This window comes from Clarias gariepinus, chromosome 12 (genome assembly GCF_024256425.1).
Source record: "Clarias gariepinus isolate MV-2021 ecotype Netherlands chromosome 12, CGAR_prim_01v2, whole genome shotgun sequence".
Lineage (NCBI taxonomy): Eukaryota > Metazoa > Chordata > Actinopteri > Siluriformes > Clariidae > Clarias > Clarias gariepinus.
The window spans coordinates 32,960,001-32,985,000 of NC_071111.1; the positions used below are offsets into that span (position 1 = coordinate 32,960,001).

The 25,000-nt window shown below is 46.3% G+C and overlaps 2 protein-coding genes across 3 annotated transcripts in view; both read left to right on the forward strand.

Moving 5' to 3' along the window:
- Nucleotides 1-16,612, forward strand: part of LOC128534467 (lysine-specific demethylase RSBN1L-like) — a 17,396-nt gene extending 784 nt beyond the window's left edge. Inside the window, exons 2-8 of one of the 2 annotated variants that reach the window (XM_053508900.1) lie at nt 2,280-2,465; nt 4,021-4,730; nt 8,789-8,926; nt 9,095-9,237; nt 11,510-11,677; nt 11,775-11,886; nt 14,882-16,612. In XM_053508900.1, coding sequence (XP_053364875.1) covers nt 2,280-2,465; nt 4,021-4,730; nt 8,789-8,926; nt 9,095-9,237; nt 11,510-11,677; nt 11,775-11,886; nt 14,882-15,865 — 2,441 coding nt within the window. In that variant the 3' untranslated portion in view covers nt 15,866-16,612. The remainder of the gene's footprint in view (nt 1-2,279; nt 2,466-4,020; nt 4,731-8,788; nt 8,927-9,094; nt 9,238-11,509; nt 11,678-11,774; nt 11,887-14,881) is intronic. The other variant, XM_053508901.1, reaches the window with a different exon arrangement.
- A 1,401-nt stretch (nt 16,613-18,013) lies between these two features.
- The window catches only part of LOC128534263 (protein PHTF2-like), a 30,112-nt gene continuing 23,125 nt past the window's right edge, over nt 18,014-25,000 (forward strand). The window contains exons 1-2 of the mRNA XM_053508615.1: nt 18,014-18,161; nt 24,048-24,125. Coding sequence (XP_053364590.1) covers nt 24,081-24,125 — 45 coding nt within the window. The 5' untranslated portion in view covers nt 18,014-18,161; nt 24,048-24,080. The remainder of the gene's footprint in view (nt 18,162-24,047; nt 24,126-25,000) is intronic.

A 25,000-nucleotide genomic window follows, 5' to 3' on the forward strand; every position in this document is an offset into this window, starting at 1 on the left:
TTATCTGGAGTGTGTTTTACTGTCATTCAGGATGTACACACACACACACACACACACACACACACACTAATCCAAACATTAACGTGAAAACGGTGTGTGTGTGTGATTTGAATGTTAGCGTGTGTACATGTGTTTACCTCAGTACTGAGTAACTTCACTGTGTGTGTGTGTGTGTGTGACAGCAGGTCTGAGCAGTGAGGCTCCTCGTGTGTGTGTGTGTAGAAATAAACACATTACCTTTACCTGCTCACACACACACACTGCAGCCAGGCAACCACAGGTGTGTGTGTGTGTGTGTGTTTGTGTGGCTCCACAGGTGCTGTGGGACTTTTTAGTGTCCTTAAAGTGTGTGTGTGTGTGAGTTGAATTACATGTGTGACTTGGGTTGTGAAACACAATTATAATCCTAATTCACTATTTTACACACACACACACACACACACTCAGTGTTAGTGCTGGATGTTTTATTATACACTAGTGTTAGTACACATCATTAACAGCTGAAGAGTTTGTAGGAATAATTAAAATGTTAAATCTAATAATAATCTGATCTGATCTTTAATGTAATCAGTGATATTATTATGATTATTATGATTATTATTATTATTATTATTTGTGGTTGAAGCCCACGTCCATGTCTGTGTGTCTCTCTGTACAGCAGAACTCTCTGTCTAACTTATTAATACAAAGAAATCCCATTCTGTAAGGTTGAGTATCTTACGCCTTGTTTACACTAAGTTGTCCTTCTTTGGTGCTCAGACAAATACACTCCCTGTTCGGTAATCGGAGAGTGAATCACAGATGAGAAATGGAAAAAGTAGATCAAAGGATAAAGATGAAGTTTTGTCTTAAAACCACTCCAGCGTGTTAAAATTCACTTATACCACTTCAGCGCTGTTATTTCAGCCAAAGTGAAAATATGAACTAATCCCAGTCAAAATATTCACTTTATCTTTTCTAATTAATATCTATTGGTGCAGGTGTTTGTTTACATTGAGACAGTAGCGCATTAGGAGATTATTTTACAGTAGATTATTAAATCACACACGTAACTGTTCATAACATCACTTTTACTCCACATTTAGATTCACTGATGGTGCAGATTAAACTTCAGACAGAGATCTAAGAACTGCAGGAGGTTCAGTAACGTCTAGACGGACAGTTTTGTGTGCCGCTGGTTTTACAACGTATAAATATCACAGAAGGGGTTCTGACCCCATGTACAGACAAAACCTTTTTTTTTATACATACAGATGTCCTGATAATAAATAGTGAAATTTATAACTTAAAAAAAAAAATTTATTATAAAAAAGTTAAGTAAATTTTTTTAAATAATATATATTTTTTAGCTTTTAAACATTAAATTATCTACTAAGCATGTTTCTAACGTTCTGTTGAAACGTGTGGGGGCGTGTCCGAGGGCTCTGGGGCTTCGACGCAGCTGTAGACTCGGTGTGGAGTCGTGTGTATCGAGATACTGTCAGTGTCGTGATTTTATACATTATACTCTATTACCCTTAAACAAACTTTTCATGTTAGTTAGTTTAGAAAACGCCATCGGGATAATAGAAGAATTACAGCGTTTTACTGCCCTAAATGGGAAAATATATCAATTATATATAAATTAAACTGAAGGACTAATTGGAGAAGAGTATCAGATTTAGTGTGTTAGTGAGGTGATACATAAACAACCACACAAACAAATCACCACACGTAACGGAACGAACTTTAATTTAGATGTGTAGTTTGTGGAGATGATCACGACACTGTGACAGGCTTTGGGAAGTGCTGTGTGTGTGTGTGTGTGTGTGTGTGTGTGTGTGTGTGTGTGAGGGAGAGTGAGCGAGTGAGCACACACTTTAGAGAAGTTTTTTTGTTTGTTTACTCTCTGAAGATTCTCCTGAGATAAAGAGCAGTGTGTGTGTGTGTGAGTGATTTACATGAAGTGTTTATTACGCCTCACAGAAATCTTGTTTTATTATTATTATTATTATTATTATAGTATAAATATATTAAAGTAGTAACGCAGTCTCGAGAGCTGTGTGTCACTGATTCAGGGTGATGTGCTGCACCGTTCTGAGGAGTGTGTGTGTGGGTTATAACACTGGTGTAACAGTGTGTAACAGTAACGCGCGGCTCGTACACCATGTAGCAGTGTGTTAGGGTAACGTGCGGGTGTGACCGCCAGCCCTGAGCGTTAGCGTGGCCCTGTGTCCAGTGTCAGAAGTTAGCAGGTTATTACACACGTACTTCAATTGTTCCTTTTTCCTCTGTTTCAGAACACATCATCAAGGACAAGCTGAAGGAGCGAGAGAAAGAACGCGTGCGAGAGAAGGAGAAGAAGAAGGACAAAGAGAAAGACAAGGAGCAGGCGAAGGAGAAGGACAAGGAGAGGGAGAAGAAGAAACACAAACTGATAAACGAGATCAAACGAGAGAACGGCGAGGTGAAGCTGCTGCAGAAAGGTGAGTGTCTCTCACTCACACACACACACACACACAGGTGAAGGGTTAATCCACAGCTGAGCAGGTAAACGAGGGTTATGTAGACCTGCGGAGGAAACATCAGGGTCAGAAGATCCAGATCATTTAAATCTGTAGTTCTGGATAAGGGAAATAATAATCCAGTCGACCCTCCTCGCGAGGTCAGAGTTCAGAGTTCACGCCCTCAATCCTTCGTGGATTCTTTCCTCAGAAATGATCGAATGATTCCTCACAGCCCCTCAGATCTCCTCCACAATGTTCTCATCTTCTATTTTATGGTCATATGTAACTTTTTACGCGTTTTAACACTAAAATATTAAGAACGATATAATAATTAATAATTTTGTGACATGAATAGTAACATAATTTCAGATAGGTTTACGTCTAAAATATAAAACTGTAAATGTTTTAGTGCTGTAGAGGGAAACGTGAATTATTACCGTATTCATCCTACAATACTGAGACCACAGAGACACACCTACGGTCCGGTCCGGTACACACCTACGGTAAACACACCTACGGTCCGGTACACGGCTCCGCCTTCACTCTCTCTTATTAATGTATTAAAGCTTTAGAGTTTGAAATGAAATTAAATTGATGTGTGAGAATCTTTAGTGTTTAAACCATAAAAGTATATATTTAATAGGCTTATTTACATTTCGTGTAACCTCAGCAGATTTTGGGGGTCGACTGTAATAATAATAATAATAATAATAATCCCCTTCTCCAGTTTGGGGACAGGATTAAGTTTCTTTCTTATTTTCCTGAGACCTGGCAACCCGGTGCAGAAGTGTGACAGAGTGTTAATGTTTAATTAGCCGTGTTTCATTTTTTTCCGTTCTAGTGCACAGCTTTTGTTGTGTGTATACACACACACACACAGAGGGTCATTATTAGGTCTCTGCGCTGTAATCCACAGGGTAATTGATGTGACGGTTCTCCTGCAGGTTCCAGGTGTTGGAGCTGAAAGCACGGCTAACACGCGCAGCGTCGCTAACGCTAATATCTTTAATTTAATAATAAAAATAAAGTGTAGTGTGTGTGTGTGTGTGTGTGAAGTAACATCAAAAGTGTGTGTGTGGGCAGTGTTTCACAGTCAGGGGACTCCTGAAGACGTGATCAGTGAAACACACACACTCGTGTGTCTCTCCCCGCAGTCTCAGGCCTCACACTCCGCTAGAGGAGTTTGTTAGAATAATTATTTCCTGTCGTAAGAGCAGCGTTAGCGAAGAGGAAGTCGCAATGAGGTTATAAACTCTCAGTGAGAGCGTGCTCAGTCAGTCTGTGTGCTGCAGGGCGAGGATCTCACACACACACACACACACACACACACACACACACACACACACACACACACACACACACACGCACGCGCTGTAGCTGACGAGAGGTCAGGACGATTAGATCTTACATCGCGGTCGTTTAAAACAGAAACTTGCACTCGTGGAACAATCGCTCTCTCTCACACACACACACACACACACACACACAGTTTCAGTTTCCGGTTTCATTAACACACCTGTGTGCCCTCTTCTAGCTGATACGGAGAAACCGAAGGCCAACGCAGAGGAGCTGCTGCTGAAAAAGGCCAAGAAGAAAAAGAAAAAGAAACACAAAGAGGCGGAGAGGCGGAAGCGGCCCAAGATGTACAGCAAGTCGAGTCAGACGCCGTACTCCGCCCTGCTGAGCCCGGACCTCCCGGCGCTCCTGGCCAAATCCGAGGCGGAGTTCAAATCCCCCTTCCCCGTCTGCAAGTCTCCCTCCCTCTCCCCCACTCCCACCGTAAAGCAGGAGAAGGGCGTGGGCGTGGCCGGTCTCGGCGGCGTCTGCGGCGGCGTCTCCAGGTCCGGCTCCGGGGAGGGGGCCGTCCGCCCGGCCGTCGGCGCCAAGACGGCCCAGCCGCACTCGCGGCTCCCGGGGATAGACGGCCTGGAGTTCGGGCGCTTCGTGCACGTGGAGCAGCAGCCGAACGGCGGCGCCCTGGTGGTACACGCCTACAGCCGCGAGCTCGCCGTCCTGACGCCCGAGGAGATGCAGAGGTTCGCTCAGGAGTTCGTCACCCTGTCGTTCTGCGAGGACCCCGACGGGGCGGCGAACTACGTCATGGGGATCATCCACGGCGCCGCCTCCTACCTCCCCGACTTCCTGGATTATTTCTCTTCCAAATTCCCAAATTCACACGTGAAGATGGAGATCCTCGGCAAGAAGGACATCGAGACCACCACCATGGCCAACTTCCACACTCAGGTCAGTCGCCGCCAGTCTCACACCGCACCGCGGAGCCCGGGGACGCCAAACATCACGATTCTCTAAACATCACGATTCTCTAAACATCGCGATTCTCTGTTACAATTTCGAGACTTTGATTATTTCGAGACTTTGATTATTTCGAGACTTTGATTATTTCGAGACTTGTACATTTTTACATTTCTGGCACTGATTTTAATTTGAGTTAGATCTGATCAGCAGTGAGAGTGGGGGGTTGGTGCTAGCGCTAACACACACACACAAACACTCGAGCTTTGTTTACATTTCCTGTTCTCAGTATCAGACAGTCATGCTTGCTCACACTCCAGCCAATCAGAGCCGAGAGGGGGCGGGGACATTCTGACACTTTGTCTTCTGATTGGCTTTTTCTAATCCTGTGTGTGTGTGTTATACTTCCTTCTGATGTTGTGTTTGGCATTGTATGACTTTGTGTGTGTGTGTCACTGTCACTTTGTCTGTGGTTCGCGTGTGTGTCTGTACTGTGTGCGTGTCTAGTGTGTCTGAAGTGTGTGTCTGTAGTTGGTCTGTTGTGCGTGTGCGTGCATGTGGTGCGTGTGTGTCTGTGGTGCGTGTGCGTCTGTGGTGTGTCTGTGGTGCGTGTGCGTCTGTGGTGCGTCTGTGGTGCGTCTGTGGTGCGGGTGTGTCTGTGGTGCGGGTGTGTCTGTGGTGCGTGTCTGTGGTGCGTGTCTAGTGTGTCTGTGGTGCGCGTGTCTGTGGTGCGTGTCTAGTGTGTCTGTGGTGCGCGTGTCTGTGGTGCGTGTCTAGTGTGTCTGTGGTGCGCGTGTCTGTGGTGCGCGTGTCTGTGGTGCGCGTGTCTATTGTGTGCGTGTGTCTGTGATGTTGGTGTCACAGTTTTAGAAACGTCCTGGTCTGGTGTTCAGTTCACCCCTGAATTTTGGATTTGTTCAGAAAATCTCTATTATTACAGTTTATACAGTAAATATTCTCACAAAACACTTTAATCTCATTATAAACTTAATACTTTACTTATAAAAAATAGATAAGCAATTAATAAGAATAAGAGTGAGTAGTGTACAGTCTAGATCGGGTTACAATCCTAAACACACACACACACACACACACTTGAGAGTGAAAGATTATACAGGAGCAGAAACTCTCTTCCTCCCTCAAATACACACACGTATAAATAAAAAGATAATTAAAAAAACTCAAGTGTTGTAATAACCTGAGCTGTGATACATGCAGTGTTTCCCTCAGGTGTGTGTGTGTGTGTGTGTGTGTGTGATATATACCTGTGGTGGTGTTCAGTGGACCGGCTCGGTGTTACCTGCGGTATAAAAACACTCTCCTACATACAGACAACAACAAACACACCTGACCTTTAATATCAGGATCTTTAGAGTTATTTAATATTTATATTCATTTAACATTTCAGAGATCCAGTGTGTACACACACACACACATTATATATAACTACACACACACATTATATATAACTACACACACACATTATATATAACTACACACACACATTATATATAACTACACACACACATTATATATAACTACACACACACATTATATATAACTACACACACACATTATATATAACTACACACACACATTATATATAACTACACACACACATTATATATAACTACACACACACATTATATATAACTACACACACACATTATATATAACTACACACACACATTATATATAACTACACACACACATTATATATAACTACACACACACATTATATATAACTACACACACACATTATATATAACTACACACATTATATATAACTACACACGCACTATACACACTACACACACATTATATATAACTACACACACTATATATAACTACACACACATTATATATAACTACACACGCACTATACACACTACACACACACTATATATAACTACACACACTATATATAACTACACACATTATATATAACTACACACACACATTATATATAACTACACACACACATTATATATAACTACACACATTATATATAACTACACACACTATATATAACTACACACACATTATATATAACTACACACGCACTATACACACTACACACACACTATATATAACTACACACACTATATATAACTACACACATTATATATAACTACACACACACATTATATATAACTACACACACACATTATATATAACTACACACATTATATATAACTACACACGCACTATACACACTACACACACATTATATATAACTACACACACTATATATAACTACACACACATTATATATAACTACACACACACATTATATATAACTACACACATTATATATAACTACACACGCACTATACACACTACACACACACTATATATAACTACACACACTATATATAACTACACATATTATATATAACTACACACACACATTATATATAACTACACACGCACTATACACACTACACACACACTATATATAACTACACACACATTATATATAACTACACACATTATATATAACTACACACACGCATTATATATAACTACACACACACTATATATAACTACACACACTATATATATAACTACACACACACATTATATATAACTACACACACACATTATATATAACTACACACACACTATATATAACTACACACACTATATATATAACTACACACACACTATATATATAACTACACACACATTTCTCTCCATCCACACACACACTATATATAACTACACACACACTATATATAACTACACACACATTTCTCTCCATCTACACACACACTATATATAACTACACACACACATTATATATAACTACACACACACATTATATATAACTACACACACTATATATATATAACTACACACACACATTATATATAACTACACACACACTCCTCGTCGTCTACACACACATTATATATATAAATACACACACACTCCTCTCCGTCTACACACACATTATATATCTTGTATATCTATAGATCTTGTTTTTTATGGTTGTTTCAGGTGGTTTCTGTGACCAAATAATAATAACAACAACAACAATAATAATAATAACATGGATGTTGTGTGAGTTCTGCGTGTGTGTGACGTCGTTAGTGTGTCTGTAAATTTGACCTGTTTTAACAGTAATGATACAAATGACGTATCAGGAAACCCAAACACTCGGTGTGATGTCTCAATCCACACACACACACACACACACACACACACACACACTCCATGTGAATTAATTGCACTTAAGAGAAATTAAATGTTGTCTGCTCGCCCTGTCATCAGGAGGTCGCTGGTTCGATTCCCGAGTGATGCTGTAACCTCTCGCAACCGGAGGTCTGGAGAGAGCTGATTGGCCGAGCTCTCTCAATCACGGCCCTACAGTCATTCAGGGGCGTCTGTGAGCTCGCGCACGCGTAAGTAGCGGCTAGCGCTGTCCTCCGAGTGTGTGACTCCGCCCCCAATGGTGCGTGAGCGAGCAGTTCGACAGGATGCAGTTCGGAGGAAACACGTGATAGTCTTCGCCCTCCCGGCTGAGTGGTAGTAGTAGCCTTAATGTGGAGCCCCCTAGTGACGGGGAGGAATCGGACACGACTAAATTAGGGAGAAAAATATCCAACTATATACATACAGTCCGGGCGGGTGTGTGTGTGTGTGTGTACAACTCCACTGTGATAGAAATACTCTAAACTCTATGCGTGTGAGTGGCACCTGGAGTGATGCGTTGCTGTGGTGACGGGTGCTGATGCTGACTCGCCTCCTCCTGAAGCCGGTCCGGTTCGGTCACAGCGCTCGCTTCAGGCGTTTCCATGACAACGCATGACTGATCCATTCGGACTTTTTCAGATCACACACATGTGCATTAGAACGCAAGATTGTTAAATATAGCTTACACACACACACACACACACACACACACACACACAGAAGGGATCAGAAAGCGAATCTTCACATGCGAACGCTTTACATACAGCCCGCAGCGCTGTGTGTGTGTTTCTGCTCTAACTGTGTGTGTTCTCTCTCCGTGTGTGTGTGTTTGTGTGTGTGTGTGTGTGCAGGTAAAGAGGACGTACTCCCACGGGACGTACCGCGCGGGTGCCATGCGTCAGATCAGCCTGGTGGGGGCGGTGGACGAGGAGGTGGGGGATTACTTCCCAGAGTTCCTGGGCTTCTTACAGCAGTCTCCGTTCCTGGAGGTCAGACTCTTCATAAGTAAACACACCCATCCTCCGTCCAGTTTATTAGGAACAGCAACACATAAACATATAGGTGTTCCTAATAAAGTGGACAGCAGCGGTTTTTCACTTTCTGTTCACACATCAGGATGTTTAATATCGTGTGTGTGCGTGTGTGTGTGTGTGTAGCGGACGCTGCCGTGGGGAACCTTCTCCAGTCTGAACCTGATCAGCCCTACAGAGAGCGACGACGGTCCCATCATGTGGGTTCGACCCGGGGAGCAGATGATCCCCGTCACAGACATGCCAAAGTCTCCCTTTAAAAGGAAAAGGTCTCTCACACACACACACACACACACACACACACACACACACACACACACACACACACACACAGTTGAGTTTATTTGAGTGTTTCTAAGTCAGGCTGTATTTAGTCCAGGTATCACAGTCACCTCCTGATATAAAGTCCTGATATAAATCATCAGTATATAAATATCACATTTCTCCCTGATTTTGTTATAATTTTAAAAAGTTTAATGAGTAATTAAATAAATCTCGTTTATAACATTAACATTGTTCCTGATCAGCGCGTCTCTCCGTCATCAGTAATAATGATTGTTTATAAACAGACTCGGTGAATAATTCACTCCTAACAGATGGTGAATAGTTCAGAGAGAGAGAGAGAGCGCCATCTGTAGGATCATAAAGGAACTGCGACGTTTTACCTCAAACACCTCCAAAGTCTCAAAACTCGGACAGTGAGCGCGAAAATAAATGTATTAAATATAGTTTAATAAATCAGTTTAGTGTCTTTCACACACACACACACACACACACACACACACACAGCACAACGGGTTAAATCTCTGAGCCGAGTGTGCTTCAAACCACATGGTTTATTTCGTCACGTGAGCCTCCTGTCCGTGTGTGTGTGTGTGTGTGTGTGTGTGATAAAAGACTGTATTGTCCACACGTTGCCCGTTAGTTAGTACACCTCACTGCACTACACAGATCTCAGTGTTTGTATTAGTTTTGCGCTGGTGTCCGGTGAGTGACGTCCCTTCGACACCACTAGGTGGCAGCACCGGCCGTCACTCTGACCTCATGTTTATTTAAACACGTTATTTAGAGCCTCAGGAGCATCCAGGCAGAGATAGAGAGTGTGTGTGTGTGTGTGTGTGTGTAAGATTAGGAGATTAGTTTTTGTTTTGTTCTGAAACCGTTTGTGTGTGTGTGTGTGTGACAGGTAACCGCGCAGACACTGATGTCATCACGTCTCTCTCTCTCACACACACACAGTAAACACTAGAGCAGTGTAATCAAGCCTGGGCCGAGCAGGTCGCCCCTCACACCCGCATACACCGCCCAGTGCAAAAGTATTGGAACAGCCCTTCATTTATTCAGTGCTCCTGAAACATGTGGGTTTGAGATCTACAGATACACAGTGTAGTTACGATCAGGTTGTTCATTCACACACTCGTCACACAGATCAGATCGAGGTGGGCAAAAGTATCGGAACGGGCAGACTTGTTCACCGAATGCGTGGCTGTACGTCTGCGTGTGTTCCAATAGTTTTGACCTCCCAGGACCCCAGGCGTATCCTCCAGAGGGCTGTCCTGACCTGAACAGAAGGGTCAGGACACACCCACCACACCCCACCCGATACGTTGTCATAACCGTAACACCTCTTACACTTTTTCTTTTCCCAATAATTGTCTCTTTCCACACGGGGGCGCTGTACTGCCTGGTGATTATTTTAGAGGACTATTCCTCCACCTGCATGATTGTAGAGGAACTGCACTATTTCACCACCTTAAGCACAGATGTGTGTGTGTGTGTGTGTGTGTGTGTGTGTGTGGAACAGGGTGTGTTGATGAGGAGTATAGAGAGGGTGAGAGTACAGACCCAGGTGTGTGTTAGGGACGGAGGAACCTGTCTCAGGTCCCACATGAGCACCGTAACGCTTTAACACCCAGGTCTGGGTGCCATAACTTCTGCACACCCTAGATCTTCAACAAAATCAGCGTAAAAAAAAAAAAATCCTTGGAAGAAAAAACGGGCCTTTTACTGATGGTGATGTCATAGGATGATGTCATAGTGCTCGAACCCTAAACAGAGAAATAAACAGCAGTGTGTGAGTGTGAGGACGCTGGTCACAGAAATGTGTGTGTGTCATTGGTGTTGGTTTATTAGATGTGATGGAGTGTGTGTGTGTCGTGGATGTTGGTGTGTAGTGGATGAGTGTGGATGAAGCGCCCCCTACAGGTGTGGGGGAGGAGATACACGGGGCAGGACTGAGGAGGGGCGTGTTTATTTATTGACTGCAGTGCGTTGGCCTCGGTGACTCCGCCCCCTCCAGAACCGCGTCACTCTGACACACACACACACAAGTTCAGTTCTACACACCTGGAGAAAATGGAAAGTAAGGTGTTTTAGAGAGAGGGGGCGGAGCAACATGGTGTGTGTGTGTGTGTGTGTGTGTGTGTGTGTGTGTGAGACCCTCGCAGCATGCCACTCCCCCCCATCCCCCCCCCCCCCCTTTTTAGACTCTGATGTAAACAGTGATGATGATGATGATGATTAATCCCGCCCCCCTCGTAGGTCGACCAATGAGATTAAGAACCTGCAGTACCTACCTCGGGCGAGCGAGCCGCGTGAGTTGCTGTTTGAGGACCGGACGCGCGCGCACGCCGACCACATCGGGCAGGGCTTCGAGAGAGAGACGACAGCGGCGGTGGGCGTGCTCAAGGCTGTGCACTGTGGGGAGGGGTGAGTCTCACACACACACACACACACACACACACACACACACACAGAGACAGGTGTATAACGGGTTTGTGTTTGACTGTGTGTTTGTGTCGCGCAGCAGCATGGAGCCTCCGCGCATCACCAAAGACGTGGTCTGTTTCCACGCCGCGGACTTTATCGACGTGGTGCAGCGGCTGCAGCTGGACCTGCACGAGCCGCCCCTGTCCCAGGTGAGTCCCGTCTGTACGCGCAAGCGTCCCAGGGGGCGCCGTGGACGTCCTGCAGATAACGAGGGACGTTTGTGAGGTTGTACAGGGGACTCGGGTCACGTGTGAGGGCAGGAGGGCAGTTTATCACACACACACACACACACACACACACACACACATACACAGCAGGAGTTAAGAGAGGTTGAAGGTGTCCTGTAACGTCTCATGATTTCATCATAACATGAGCGTCTAGACCGTAAGGACACGGTGAGTGTGGACGACTGGAACGATCAGGACACACGGCGTCTCATGAAGGACACAATCAGGTCTGCTGTAATGTCATAAGATTAGACAACAGTTAGTCTCAGCACATCTACACTCTGATTAGTGTTTTAAACTTTGTGTGTGTGTGTGTGTGTGTGTGTGAGAGAGAGACTAAACACTGTTTATAAGTCGTGTCCCGGGCGAACTCTTCCAAACACTACAGTCATCCTGGTGAACCACAAATACTAAAGTCTCGTGTCTCCTAGAAATCAAAATCTTCCTGCGTTCAGCTGCAGAACTGAAACCCTGACTCCGCCCACACGGCGAGGACATGAAGTGTACACACAGAGCGCAGTCTCACAGTAACACACAGATCAGTGTGTGTGCGTGTGTGTGTGTATAAAGTGCCAGCAGCGTGTCGTGGCAGGCCGAGTGTGTGCACCCAGGCAGCAGGATTCAGTGTTTCAAATATTTATTAGCAGCGTTAGTACGACGGTTAAAGAGTTTGTAGAAATAATTCAAATGTTAAATCTAATAATAATTAATAATAATCTGCTGATCTTTAATGTAATTGTTGATATTATTATTATTATTATTATTATTATTTCAGGTTAATATCCATCTACAGTCGTGGCCAAAAGTTTTGAGAATGACACAAATATTAGTTTTCACTAAGTTTGCTGCTAAACTGCTTTTAGATCTTTGTTTCAGTTGTTTCTGTAATGTACTGAAATATAATTACGAGCACTTCATACGTTTCAAAGGCTTTTATCGACAATTACATGACATTTATGTAAAGAGTCAGTATTTGCAGTGTTGGCCCTTCATTTTCAGGACCTCTGCAATTCGACTGGGATCTCAATCAACTTCTGGGCCAAATCCTGACTGATAGCAACCCATTCTTTATAATCACTTCTTGGAGTTTGTCAGAATTAGTGGGTTTTTGTTTGTCCACCCGCCTCTTGAGGATTGACCACAAGTTCTCAATGGGATTAAGATCTGGGGAGTTTCCAGGCCATGGACCCAAAATTTTTATGTTTTGGTCCCCGAGCCACTTAGTTATCACTTCTGCCGTATGGCACGGAGCTCCATCGAGATGGAAAATACATTGTTCTTCACCAAACTGTTGTTAGATTGTTGGAAGAAGTTGCTGTTGGAGGGGGTTTTGGTACCATTCTTTATTCAGGGCTGGGTTTTTGGGCAAAATTGTGAGTGAGCCCCCTCCCTTGGATGAGAAGGAACCCCACACATGAATGGTCTCAGGATGCTTTACTGTTGGTGTGACACAGGACTGATGGTAGCTCTCACCTTTTCTTCTCTGGACAAGCCTTTTTCCAGATGCCCCAAACAATCGGAAAGAGGCTTTATCTGAGAATATGACTTTGCCCCAGTCCTCAGCAGTCCATTCACCATACTTTCTGCAGAAGATCAATCTGTCCCTGATGTTTTTTTGGAGAGAAGCGGCTTCTTTACTGCCCTTCTTGACACCAGACCATCTTCCGAAAGTCTTCGCCTCACTGTGCACGCAGATGCGCTCACACCTGCCTGCTGCCATTCCTGAGCGAGCTCTGCACTGGTGGCACTCCGATCCCGCAGCTGAATCCTCTTTAGAGACGATCCTGTCGCTTGCTGGACTTTCTTGGACGCCCTGAAGCCTTCTTAACAAGAATTGAACCTCTTTCCTTGAAGTTCTTGATGATCCTATAAATTGTTGATTTAGGTGCAATCTTACAGTAGTAGCCACAATATCCTTGCCTGTCAAGCCATTTTTATGCACCGCAATGATGACTGCACGCGTTTCTTTGCAGGTCACCATGGTTACCAATGGAAGAACAATGATTTCAAGCATCACCCTCCTTTTAACATGTCAAGTGCCATTCTAACCCAATCAGCCTGACATAATGATCTCCAGCCTTGTGCTCGTCAACATTCTCACCTGAGTTAACAAGACGATTACTGAAATGATCTCAGCAGGTCCTTTAATGACAGCAATGAAATGCAGTGGAAAGGTTTTTTGGGATTAGGTTCATTTTCATGGCGAAGAAGGACTCTGCAATTCATCTGATCACTCTTCAGAACATTCTGGAGTATATGCAAATTGCTATTATAAAAACTTAAGCAGCGACTTTTCCAATTTCCAATATTTATGTAATTCTCAAAACTTTTGGCCACGACTGTACATCTGTACGTCTGTGTGTCTCTCTGTACAGCAGAACTCTCTGTCTAACTTATTAATACAAAGAAATCCCATTCTGTAAGGTTGAGTATCTTACGCCTTGTTTACACTAAGTTGTCCTTCTTTGGTGCTCAGACAAATACACTCCCTGTTCGGTAATCGGAGAGTGAATCACAGATGAGAAATGGAAAAAGTAGATCAAAGGATAAAGATGAAGTTTTGTCTTAAAACCACTCCAGCGTGTTAAAATTCACTTATACCACTTCAGCGCTGTTATTTCAGCCAAAGTGAAAATATGAACTAATCCCAGTCAAAATATTCACTTTATCTTTTCTAATTAATATCTATTGGTGCAGGTGTTTGTTTACATTGAGACAGTAGCGCATTAGTAGATTATTTTACAGTAGATTATTAAATCCCACACATAACTGTTCATAACATCACTTTTACTCCACATTTAGATTCACTGATGGTGCAGGTTACCCGTGTGTGTGTTAGACGAGTGTATTAGCCAGTGTGTGTACCCTAGGTGTGCCTAATAATGTGACTAACGGACGTCTCTGTGCTCGTCCTCAGTGTGTCCAGTGGATGGACGACGCCAAGCTGAACCAGCTGAGACGCGAGGGCATCCGCTACGCGCGCATCCAGCTGTACGACAACGACATCTACTACATCCCGCGCAACGTGGTGCACCAGTTCAAGACGGTGTCGGCGGTGTGCAGCCTGGCCTGGCACGTCCGCCTCAAACAGTACCACCAGGACGCACCGCGGGACGCCGAGGACACCAAGAACCTCCCCTCCCCCTCCACGTGCATCAAACAGGAACCTCTGGGTGACGCCCCCAGCTCGTCCCCCGTCACGGACCCCAAGCAGCCCCGAGACGCCGCCCCTGCGCCCCAGATCAAAGTAGAGGAGGCGGAGCTTCTCGTGGACAGGACGTCGAAATCCGGCACTTCCGGTGCGGCGGCGGCTCCGGCGGCAGACCGAGCCAAAGCCCACCATCACGCCCCCTCGCACACGCACGCGGCGCGGTCCGCCCTCGGCCTGAGCCCCGCCCCCGCTAAGCACTCGCACGCATCGTCGGCACCCAAACACGGCTACGGCCCGACGCCGCTCAAACACACACACTCCGGTTCGGCAGGGAGACACGGACACCCGACCGTCCTGTTCAAACCCAGCAAGCAGGCGCACGTGTCCAACACGTCCAAACACACACACACTACTCCAGCAGCTAAACACATTTATTCACACAACCTTAAAACCAGCTCCGGACATTCGGACAGTCGGACTGCCCCGCCTCCGCCCCACCAGGCCCACGCTCCGCCCCACCAGTCGCACTCTCTGCCCCACCAGTCGCGCGGTCTGCCCCAGTCGCCGGTGGTGTGCCAGTCGTTCCCACCCCAGTCCCAGGTCCTACACCAGTCGGGTCTGCCCCAGACACCCTCTTGGCCAGACAGAGCCTCGGACTCTCACCACCCGAGGGTCGCCCCGCAGGACCCTCGGCCTCACCAGCCCCTCAGCCCCCCGCCCCGAGAACAGCAGAAAGACTTTTTATGCTGATTTGTACATAAATGTTTTTAACACCTTTTCGCTTTTATCTCTTTTTATTTCCTTTGATCATATCTTTGGGTTGACCTTCTATTCTTTTATTTTTTTGGTTTCTATTGATGCAAAGCAACGACGCTGAGCAGGAGCGTGTGTGTATGAGTGCGTGTGTGTGTATGAGTGCGTGTGTGTGTATGAGTGCGTGTGTGTGTATGAGTGCGTGTGTGTGTATGAGTGCGTGTGTGTGTGTATGAGTGCGTGTGTGTGTATGTGTGTGCGCGACTCCAGCAGCAGTGTGAGACGCGAGGTCGTCCGGTCCGGCCGTAACCCGATGGAATCCACAGCATATGTAGCGACTAACATTCCTCAGTGCCTGCCTGTAACTGTGAGCTGTCGTGAGCGCTCGGGGCCGGCCGTACCAGAGACACACACCTCCACCCCCCACACACCCCCTACAGAACCCACCCGACCCGACCTGAACCCAACCGGGCCTCCAATAATATATTTTTAAGTTGTAGGCTATAGTTGTGTATTAGAGCTGACCTGAACATATACATATATAAATATATATATATATTTTTAAGATGAGACGAGACAGACTTCTTTTAATGACTCCAGGCTTTTCCATAGAGCTTATTTATATCCAGGTTGTTTTGTGTTTTTTTTTTTTTTTGTCAGCACTGTAGTGTATGTAACATTTTTTTTTCTAAGAAAATGTGTAGTTTGATTTCTATCTAATTAAGAACCTTGTAATAAAAAAGTTCTTGATTTACTGTATTTACTGTCGTGTACACTCTGATACTCTTCAGTTTAAACTTCACTGTGTTTAACATGATGAAATGAACATCAGCAGACCTGTGTGTGTGTGTGTGTGTGTGTGTGTGTGGTTGGAGTTTGTATTCACTTTAAGAGCAGCCGATGGAGGAGAATGTTTTTTTTTTTTTTTTTTTATATACGCTATATAACCAAAAGTATGTGGACCCTTGAGCATCACACCCACTTGTAGGCCTTCTCCAACATCTTCACCACACGTACAGAGTACCAGCCTTCCTGAAGTGAAGCTCTGACCCCTCTGCTCCTCCATCCCAGTGTGAGGAAGCAGCTCCAGTAGAACCTCAAGTCCAGCTCGAGCTCAGGATGAGGAGGAAATACTAAAGTCTTCTCATTAACATGTTAAGAATGACACACATGGTAATTTTCACAAAGTCTGCAGTATCTAGTCAGTGTATTTAGATCTTTTTGTCAGTTTAAAAGCACTTGGCGTGACACAGGGCTGGTAGTGTCGCTCACCTTCAAAAGTTTCAAGAAGGGCAGTTAAGTAAACTTCTTCTCTCCAGGGGAACCATCAGGGACAGAGTGATATTCTGCACTAGGTTCAGGGACTGGGGGTGAAGTCCTCCTCTCTGATCAGTTCCAGGAGAACAACTTGTCTGCCATCACCAGGCCTGTGTCATTGCAGTGAAGCCTCCTTAGACCAGTCATGTGTGAGGTCGCGTCCCAGCTTCACGTTTCCCCCAAAACACAGACATGAATAAAGAACGGTATAAAAACATCCTCCGGGAAAAACTTCTCCCAACCATCCATGGACCATCTGCTGATGAACATTGTCTTCTCCAGCATGATGGAGCTCCTCACCACGAGGCAAACGTCATGACTGAGTGGAGAACATTTTGGGTCCATGTCCAGGAGACTCCACAGAGGGACGTGTGGACAAACACACACTCCGAACACTGATGATGTAATAATGGGCCGCGGTGTGGATCAGGAGGTGAGTGACAGTAAAGGCCTTCGACTCTTATGGAGTGTGTGTGTGTGTGTGTGTGTGTAGTTATACTGCAGTAGACCTCTCTCATCCTGTAGATCCTGGAGAACATCTGGAGAACATCTGGAGAACTCACACAAACACACGTGAATATCGTGTTCGATCATCACTAGTTTATCTGAACACAAACGCATTAGCGCGCGCCTATACACCAGGGTGTTCGGTAGAGGCCTGAGGGCGCGCGGGCTCTACACTACCGCGTGCCGTGTCCGCTGATCGGGGGTCAGCAGAGATCAGTAGAGCGTCACAGTGCGCGTGTACTCCAGGCGGTGCGGTAGGGTCTGCGCGCGCACTCTGCTCGGTGGTCATTAGACTGTGTGTGTGTGTGCGCTTATACACCAGGCGGTTCGGTAAAGCGCGCGCTGATCCGAGGTCAGTAACAGAGGGGAAAAAGGAACTCGAGCAGCTCGGAGTGTTTACTCACCATGGGGCTGTGGAGCTCGTGAGGCTCGCGTGAAGCGCGTGAAGCTGGAGCAGAGATTTACAGAGGTAACACCGGGGTGTGTGTGTGTGTGTGTGTGTGTGTGTGTGTGTGAGAATATGGCTAAACATCGCTGTGTGACGAAAAGAGGCTAAAGAGTTAGCTTTAAACCTGCTCCTGAATTAGCGCTCTGCTAGTTAGCATGCTAGCTGAGTGGGGAGGGGGACACTGTGAGGAGGGGGACACTGTGAGGAGGGGGACACTGTAAGGAGGGGGACACTGACGAGGAGGGGGACTGAGAGAGGAGGGACACTGAGAGGGGGGGGACACTGTGAGGAAGGGGGACACTGAGAGGGAGGGGGACACTGACGAGGAGGGGGACTGAGAGAGGAGGGGGACACTGACGAGGAGGGGGACACTGACGAGGAGGGGGACTGAGAGAGGGGGGACACTGAGAGGGAGGGGGACACGGTGAGAAGGGGACACGGTGAGAAGGGGGAAACCACAGGATAGCATTAGCTCTAGGTGTTTATGTCCCAGTTTATGTCTCAGTGGAGACCACCATGCAGAACTAGTACAGTCTTTTCATCATCCAAAAGTGACTGGACATTCATGGACACTATGGACACATTCACGGACACCTACACTTACATATTCATGTTCTCATTTTCTGGACACTTTAACGAGACACTTTTTCCAAATTTTTTTTTTCTTTATTTTCTATATTTTGTACTTTGTGAATGTTCGTATCAGTACAGTATATTTCTATTTTTATCCTAGTTAAATTTATTTTCTTTTTATTCATATTTATTTCTAATTATAAGCTTTAATTCTCTTTTTAAGGTCACTGGAGGTCGTATAATCATTTCACTGCGTATCGTACTGTGTATGAGCGTGTATGTGACCAATAACATTAGATTTCACCAGGAGGAGTAATTATTATTATTATTATTATTATTATTATTATTCAAATTCTAATTTTATTTGTCACATACACAGTCATACACAGTACGGAATGTAGTGAAATGCTTATACGACCTCCGGTGACCTTAAAAAAAGAATTAAAGCTTATAATAAGAAATAAATATGAATAAAAGAAATACGATAGAAAAATTAAATTTAGCTAGGAAAAATAGAACTAAAAATAGAAATATACTGTACAGGAACATTTAAGAAATTGACAAATTTTTATATTTTTGGGAGAAAGATGGTGTGCAAATATGCATAGAACAAAGTGTCTTTGTGCAATGGTCCAGGATGTAAACGTAAACATGTAGTGTAGATGTGCGTGGAATTGTCCATAGTGTCCATGGATGTATAAAGATTGATTGATTGATTGTGAAAAGATGGTATTAGTCCTGTATTGTGGTGTGATTGAGAGACCGTATCGCCTGCGGGAAGAAGCTCCTCCTCAGTCTCTCTGTGTTGGTCTTCAGGGAGCAGAATCGCCCTCAACAGAGTGAACAGTCCATTGTTGGGGTGGCTGAGGTCCTTCACGACCTTCCTGGCCTTGGTCCAGCACCGCCTGCTGTAGATCGAGTGCAGGTCAGGGAGCTCGATGCGGATGATGCGCTCAGCTGATCGCACCTCCCTCTGTAGAGCTCGTCTGTCCTGTATGGTGCTGTTCCCGAACCAGGTCGTGATGTTTCCCGTCAGGATGCTCTCTATGGTGCAGGAGTAGAAATTCCTGAGCACCTTAGAGTGCAGTCTGTAGTCTTTCACACGTCTGAGGTGGTAGAGACGCTGCCGGGCCTTTTTTATCACGGTGTTGATGTGACGGGACCATGCCAGGTCCTGCGTGATGTGAACACCGAGGTATCTGAAGCTGTCCACTCTCTCCACTGGGCTCCTGTTGATGATGGGGGTCTGGTAGTTCCTCACCTGCTTTGTACTGAAGTCCACTATCAGCTCCTTTGTCTTGCTGACGTTCAGGAGAAGATTGTTCCTCTGGCACCAGTTCTCCAGATTTACAATCTCCTTATTATTATTAGTGATGTAGACGAGTTATTGTTGCTGTTGTTGTTGCTGTTGTTGCTGTTGTTGTTGTTGTTATTATTATTATTATTATTATTATTAGTGATGTTGACGAGGACGGAGACTCTTTGTTTTTTCAGTGACTTTGCTCTAGTCATTAGACGTTCAGTCGGTCTGGACACAATTTCCAGACGTCAGATTTTCCAGCAATGGTTGACATTTGATGATTTGGTGTGTGTGTGTGTGTGTGTGTGTGTGTGTGTGTGAGACTCTGCTCTTACTGGGTCCGGGTCTCCTCCGGGGGTAGTTTTGTGTCCAGGGTTGTTGAATGCAGCAGTGCAGTAGTAAGACTCATTATAACCCTGTGTGTGTGTGTGTGTGTGTGTGTGTGTGTAAAGGTCACTGAAGGACTCTCTCATGTCCTGGGCTTTATTTCTACCATCACGTTTTATTTTCACTTCCTCACGCTCACTCTGAGACAGGCTAGGAGACCTCAGAAGACATCCGAGAGAGACGTTGTGTGTGTGTGTGTGTGTGTGTGTGTGTGTGAGACAGGTTGTAGGGGCGGTGTCCATGGGGACCCCTGGTGTCCACACAGTGCAACGCTGTGCTGCGTCTCATGAACAGATGAGTGATTTGTTCAGGTTTCTTCAGAGGCCCTGTCTCTCACTCTCAGGCCCCGTCTCTTTGTCTCAGGCCCCGTCTCTCTGTCTCAGGCCCCGTCTCTCTGTCTCAGGCCCCGTCTCTCTGTCTCAGGCCCCGTCTCTCACTCTCAGGCCCCGTCTCTCTGTCTCAGGCCCCGTCTCTCTGTCTCAGGCCCCGTCTCTCTGTCTCAGGCCCCGTCTCTCTCTCTCAGGCCCCGTCTCTCTGTCTCAGGCCCCGTCTCTCTGTCTCAGGCCCCGTCTCTCACTCTCAGGCCCCGTCTCTCACTCTCAGGCCCCGTCTCTCACTCTCAGGCCCCGTCTCTCTGTCTCAGGCCCCGTCTCTCTGTCTCAGGCCCCGTCTCTCTGTCTCAGGCCCCGTCTCTCTGTCTCAGGCCCCGTCTTTCTGTCTCAGGCCCCGTCTCTCACTCTCAGGCCCCGTCTCTCTGTCTCAGGCCCCGTCTCTCTGTCTCAGGCCCCGTCTCTCACTCTCAGGCCCCGTCTCTCTGTCTCAGGCCCCGTCTCTCACTCTCAGGCCCCGTCTCTCTGTCTCAGGCCCCGTCTCTCACTCTCAGGCCCCGTCTCTCTGTCTCAGGCCCCGTCTCTCTGTCTCAGGCCCCGTCTTTCTGTCTCAGGCCCCGTCTCTCACTTTCAGGCCCCGTCTCTCTGTCTCAGGCCCCGTCTCTCTGTCTCAGGCCCCGTCTCTCACTCTCAGGCCCCGTCTCTCACTCTCAGGCCCCGTCTCTCACTCTCAGGCCCCGTCTCTCACTCTCAGGCCCCGTCTCTCTGTCTCAGGCCCCGTCTCTCTGTCTCAGGCCCCGTCTCTCTGTCTCAGGCCCCGTCTCTCTGTCTCAGGCCCCGTCTCTCTGTCTCAGGCCCCGTCTTTCTGTCTCAGGCCCCGTCTCTCACTCTCAGGCCCCGTCTCTCTGTCTCAGGCCCCGTCTCTCTGTCTCAGGCCCCGTCTCTCACTCTCAGGCCCCGTCTCTCTGTCTCAGGCCCCGTCTCTCACTCTCAGGCCCCGTCTCTCTGTCTCAGGCCCCGTCTCTCACTCTCAGGCCCCGTCTCTCTGTCTCAGGCCCCGTCTCTCTGTCTCAGGCCCCGTCTTTCTGTCTCAGGCCCCGTCTCTCACTCTCAGGCCCCGTCTCTCTGTCTCAGGCCCCGTCTTTCTGTCTCAGGCCCCGTCTCTCACTCTCAGGCCCCGTCTCTCTGTCTCAGGCCCCGTCTCTCACTCTCAGGCCCCGTCTCTCTGTCTCAGGCCCCGTCTCTCTGTCTCAGGCCCCCTCTCACTCTCAGGGCCCGTCTGAGGCTACAACAGATTATCAGATACATTAAAAGAGACATTCTGAGGAGTGAGTTCTACATGGTGAGGGCCGGTCTGTGTGTGTGTGTGTGTGTGTGTGTGTGTGTGTGTGTGTGTTACATGAGAGAGTTTGGTTGTTTTGAATAATTTGCATCATGGCACTGAAGCTTTTCCTCGTCTCCTTTCTGTGTGTCGGACTGTCAGGTGGACGGATTAGCAACATGAGTATGTGTGAGTGTGTGTGTGTGTGAGAGTGTGTGCGTGTGTGAGAGTGTGTGCGTGTGTGAGAGTGTGTGCGTGTGTGAGAGTGTGTGCGTGTGTGAGAGTGTGTGCGTGTGTGAGAGTGTGTGCGTGTGTGAGAGTGTGTGCGTGTGTGCGAGTGTGTGCGTGTGTGAGAGTGTGTGCGTATGTGAGAGTGTGAGAGTGTGTGCGTGTGTGAGAGTGTGTGCGTGTGTGAGAGTGTGTGCGTGTGTGAGAGTGTGTGCGTGTGTGAGGGGGTCAGGGGTAGCTCAGTGGTTAAGGCATTGGACTACGGTTCAGAAGATCCCAGGTTCAAACCCCACAACCACCAGGTTACCACTGTTGGGCCCTTGAGCGCGGCCCTTAACCCTCAACTGCTCAGATGTGTAATGAGATTAAAAAAATGTAAGTCGCTTTGGATAAGAGCGTCTGCCAAATGCCTAAATGTAAATGTAAATGTGAGAGTGTGTGAGAGTGTGTGAGAGTGTGTGAGAGTGTGTGAGAGTGTGTGAGAGTGTGTGAGAGTGTGTGAGCGTGTGCGCGTGTGTGCGAGTGTGCGTGTGTGAGAGTGCGCGCGTGTGTGCGCGAGTGCGCGTGTGTGTGCGTGTGTGCGCGCGTGCGAGTGCGCGCGTGAGGGTGCGCGTGAGAGTGCGCGAGCGCGAGTGCGTGTGTGTGTGTGTGCGAGAGTGTGTGTGTGTGTGCGAGTGTGTGTGTGTGTGTCAGGAAGCAGGGTTTGTAGCTCCTCCCCTCGACTGGGCGATGCTGATTCGGGGCGGTGCTGAGGTGTTTGTGTTGTTCAGTGACTCAGTGTGTGTGCGTGCGTGTGTGTGTGCGTGTGTGTACTCAGTTCATCGTCTTCATAAACCGTTTCTATTTATATTAAACCCCATACGGCCTGGCCTTCATTTATCTATTCAATTCAATTCAATTCAATTCAATTTAATTTTATTTGTATAGCGCTTTTAGCAATTTTCATTGCCGCAAAGCAGCTTTACATAGTCAAAAGAATTATTTAGGTTTGTATGAAATGTGAATTTGTATGAATCAAAATGGTCAGTTTGTCCCTGGTGAACAAGCCGAGGGCGACAGTGGCAAGGAAAAACTCCCTGAGATGGTAATAGGAAGAAACCTTGAGAGGAACCAGACTCAACAGGGAACCCATCCTCATCTGGGTGAAACAGAAAGAGTAAATGATCTGCATTTATACAGTGTGTAGGGTGGGAGGCAGTTCAGCTATAATAGCTGATGTTAATTTATCTCATACACACACACACATACACTCCTCTGTGTTTGTGGAGAGGCCGTGCGCAGACCAAGCCCAGAATACTGTGTGTGTGTGTGTGTGTGTGTGTGTGTGTGTGTGTGTGTGTGTGTGTGTGTGTTTCCGGTGCTAAATCGGTCTGCGGCTCTGCTGTGTGAATGTCAGCAAGTGAAAGAGGAACCATGCTGTATCTCTCTCTCCCTTACACACACACACACACACACACACACACACATATTCTGTTCCAGTATGCACTGAGAGAGAAGGTGTGTATTAAAGTTGACTCTCCAGGCTGAATGGGCTGGTGCGTGTGTGTGTGTGTGTGTGTGTGTGTGTGTGTGTGTGTGTGTGTGTGTGTGTAATTAGACACGCCTCCCTCACAGGTAAGAGCTCTCTCCTGATCTCAGAGAGTCAGTATCTTACACACTCTCTCACACACACACTCTCTCTCTCTCTCTCACACACACACACACACACACACACACACTCTCTCTCACACACACACTCCTGATCCCCCCCTCCCCCCCCTGTGTTCCAGACTAAGATGCTCCAGGTGACTGGCGGAGTGTAAATGGCGTCTAAGGTGCGCGATGCGGTGGTGTGGTACCAGAAGAAGGTGAGTGTATTCTTTATTCTTCATCTCACACACACACACACACACTGGAAACATGTTCAGACTTGGAAAGTCGGTGTGTGTTCTGGTGTAATACCTGCTTCTCTACACACTGAGTAGGATGTGTGTGTGTGTGTGTGTGTGTGTAACAGAGCAGGAGACAGGTTTCAGTCACATGATCCCTTCCCCAGGAATAACACACACACTGCTGATCTTATTATTATTATTATTATTATGTGTGTGTGTGTGTGTGTGTGTGTGTTTTGGCCAAAGAAGCTGCTTCTGAAGTTTATGTAACATGGAAGTGACCGATCTCGCTTCCCCAAACGATTCAATTCTCAAACTTCAGCCGTTTTGAAGTGATGATGATTTTCTGTGTTTATATGAAACTGAGGCTCTTTAATATTCGTCTCACTGTCTCACTTCACACAATCATCATTTAAAATGAAAAATATTCACATTTCTTCATGAGTGTTGATACTGAAACTGGTGTAGAGGTACATGACCTGTAAAAACTGTTGTTTAAATAGTTTTTTAGTAAAAGTGTAAAAAGCTAAAAAGTCTGTAGTGTCCGTAACCATGTCAAATTCATGTTACAATATTTTATAAATTTTTTTTTAAAAATTACGGACGTAAAAGGGCATTAAATTAGCAAATGTGTTTCTTTTTATCTGATATAAATAAATAGATATTAGTGTATTTACAAAATACAAAATAAAATCACGAAGGAGATGAGAGGCGTATTGTGAGAAATGGTCTCCTAAGATCGTGTGTGGAAATGGACTTCTGCTGAGACACGGTGTTGGAGTGACGGACGCGACCTCAGAGACGCTGTGCACTGGAGACTCCTTCCTGGAATCACTTAATTAAACTCAATA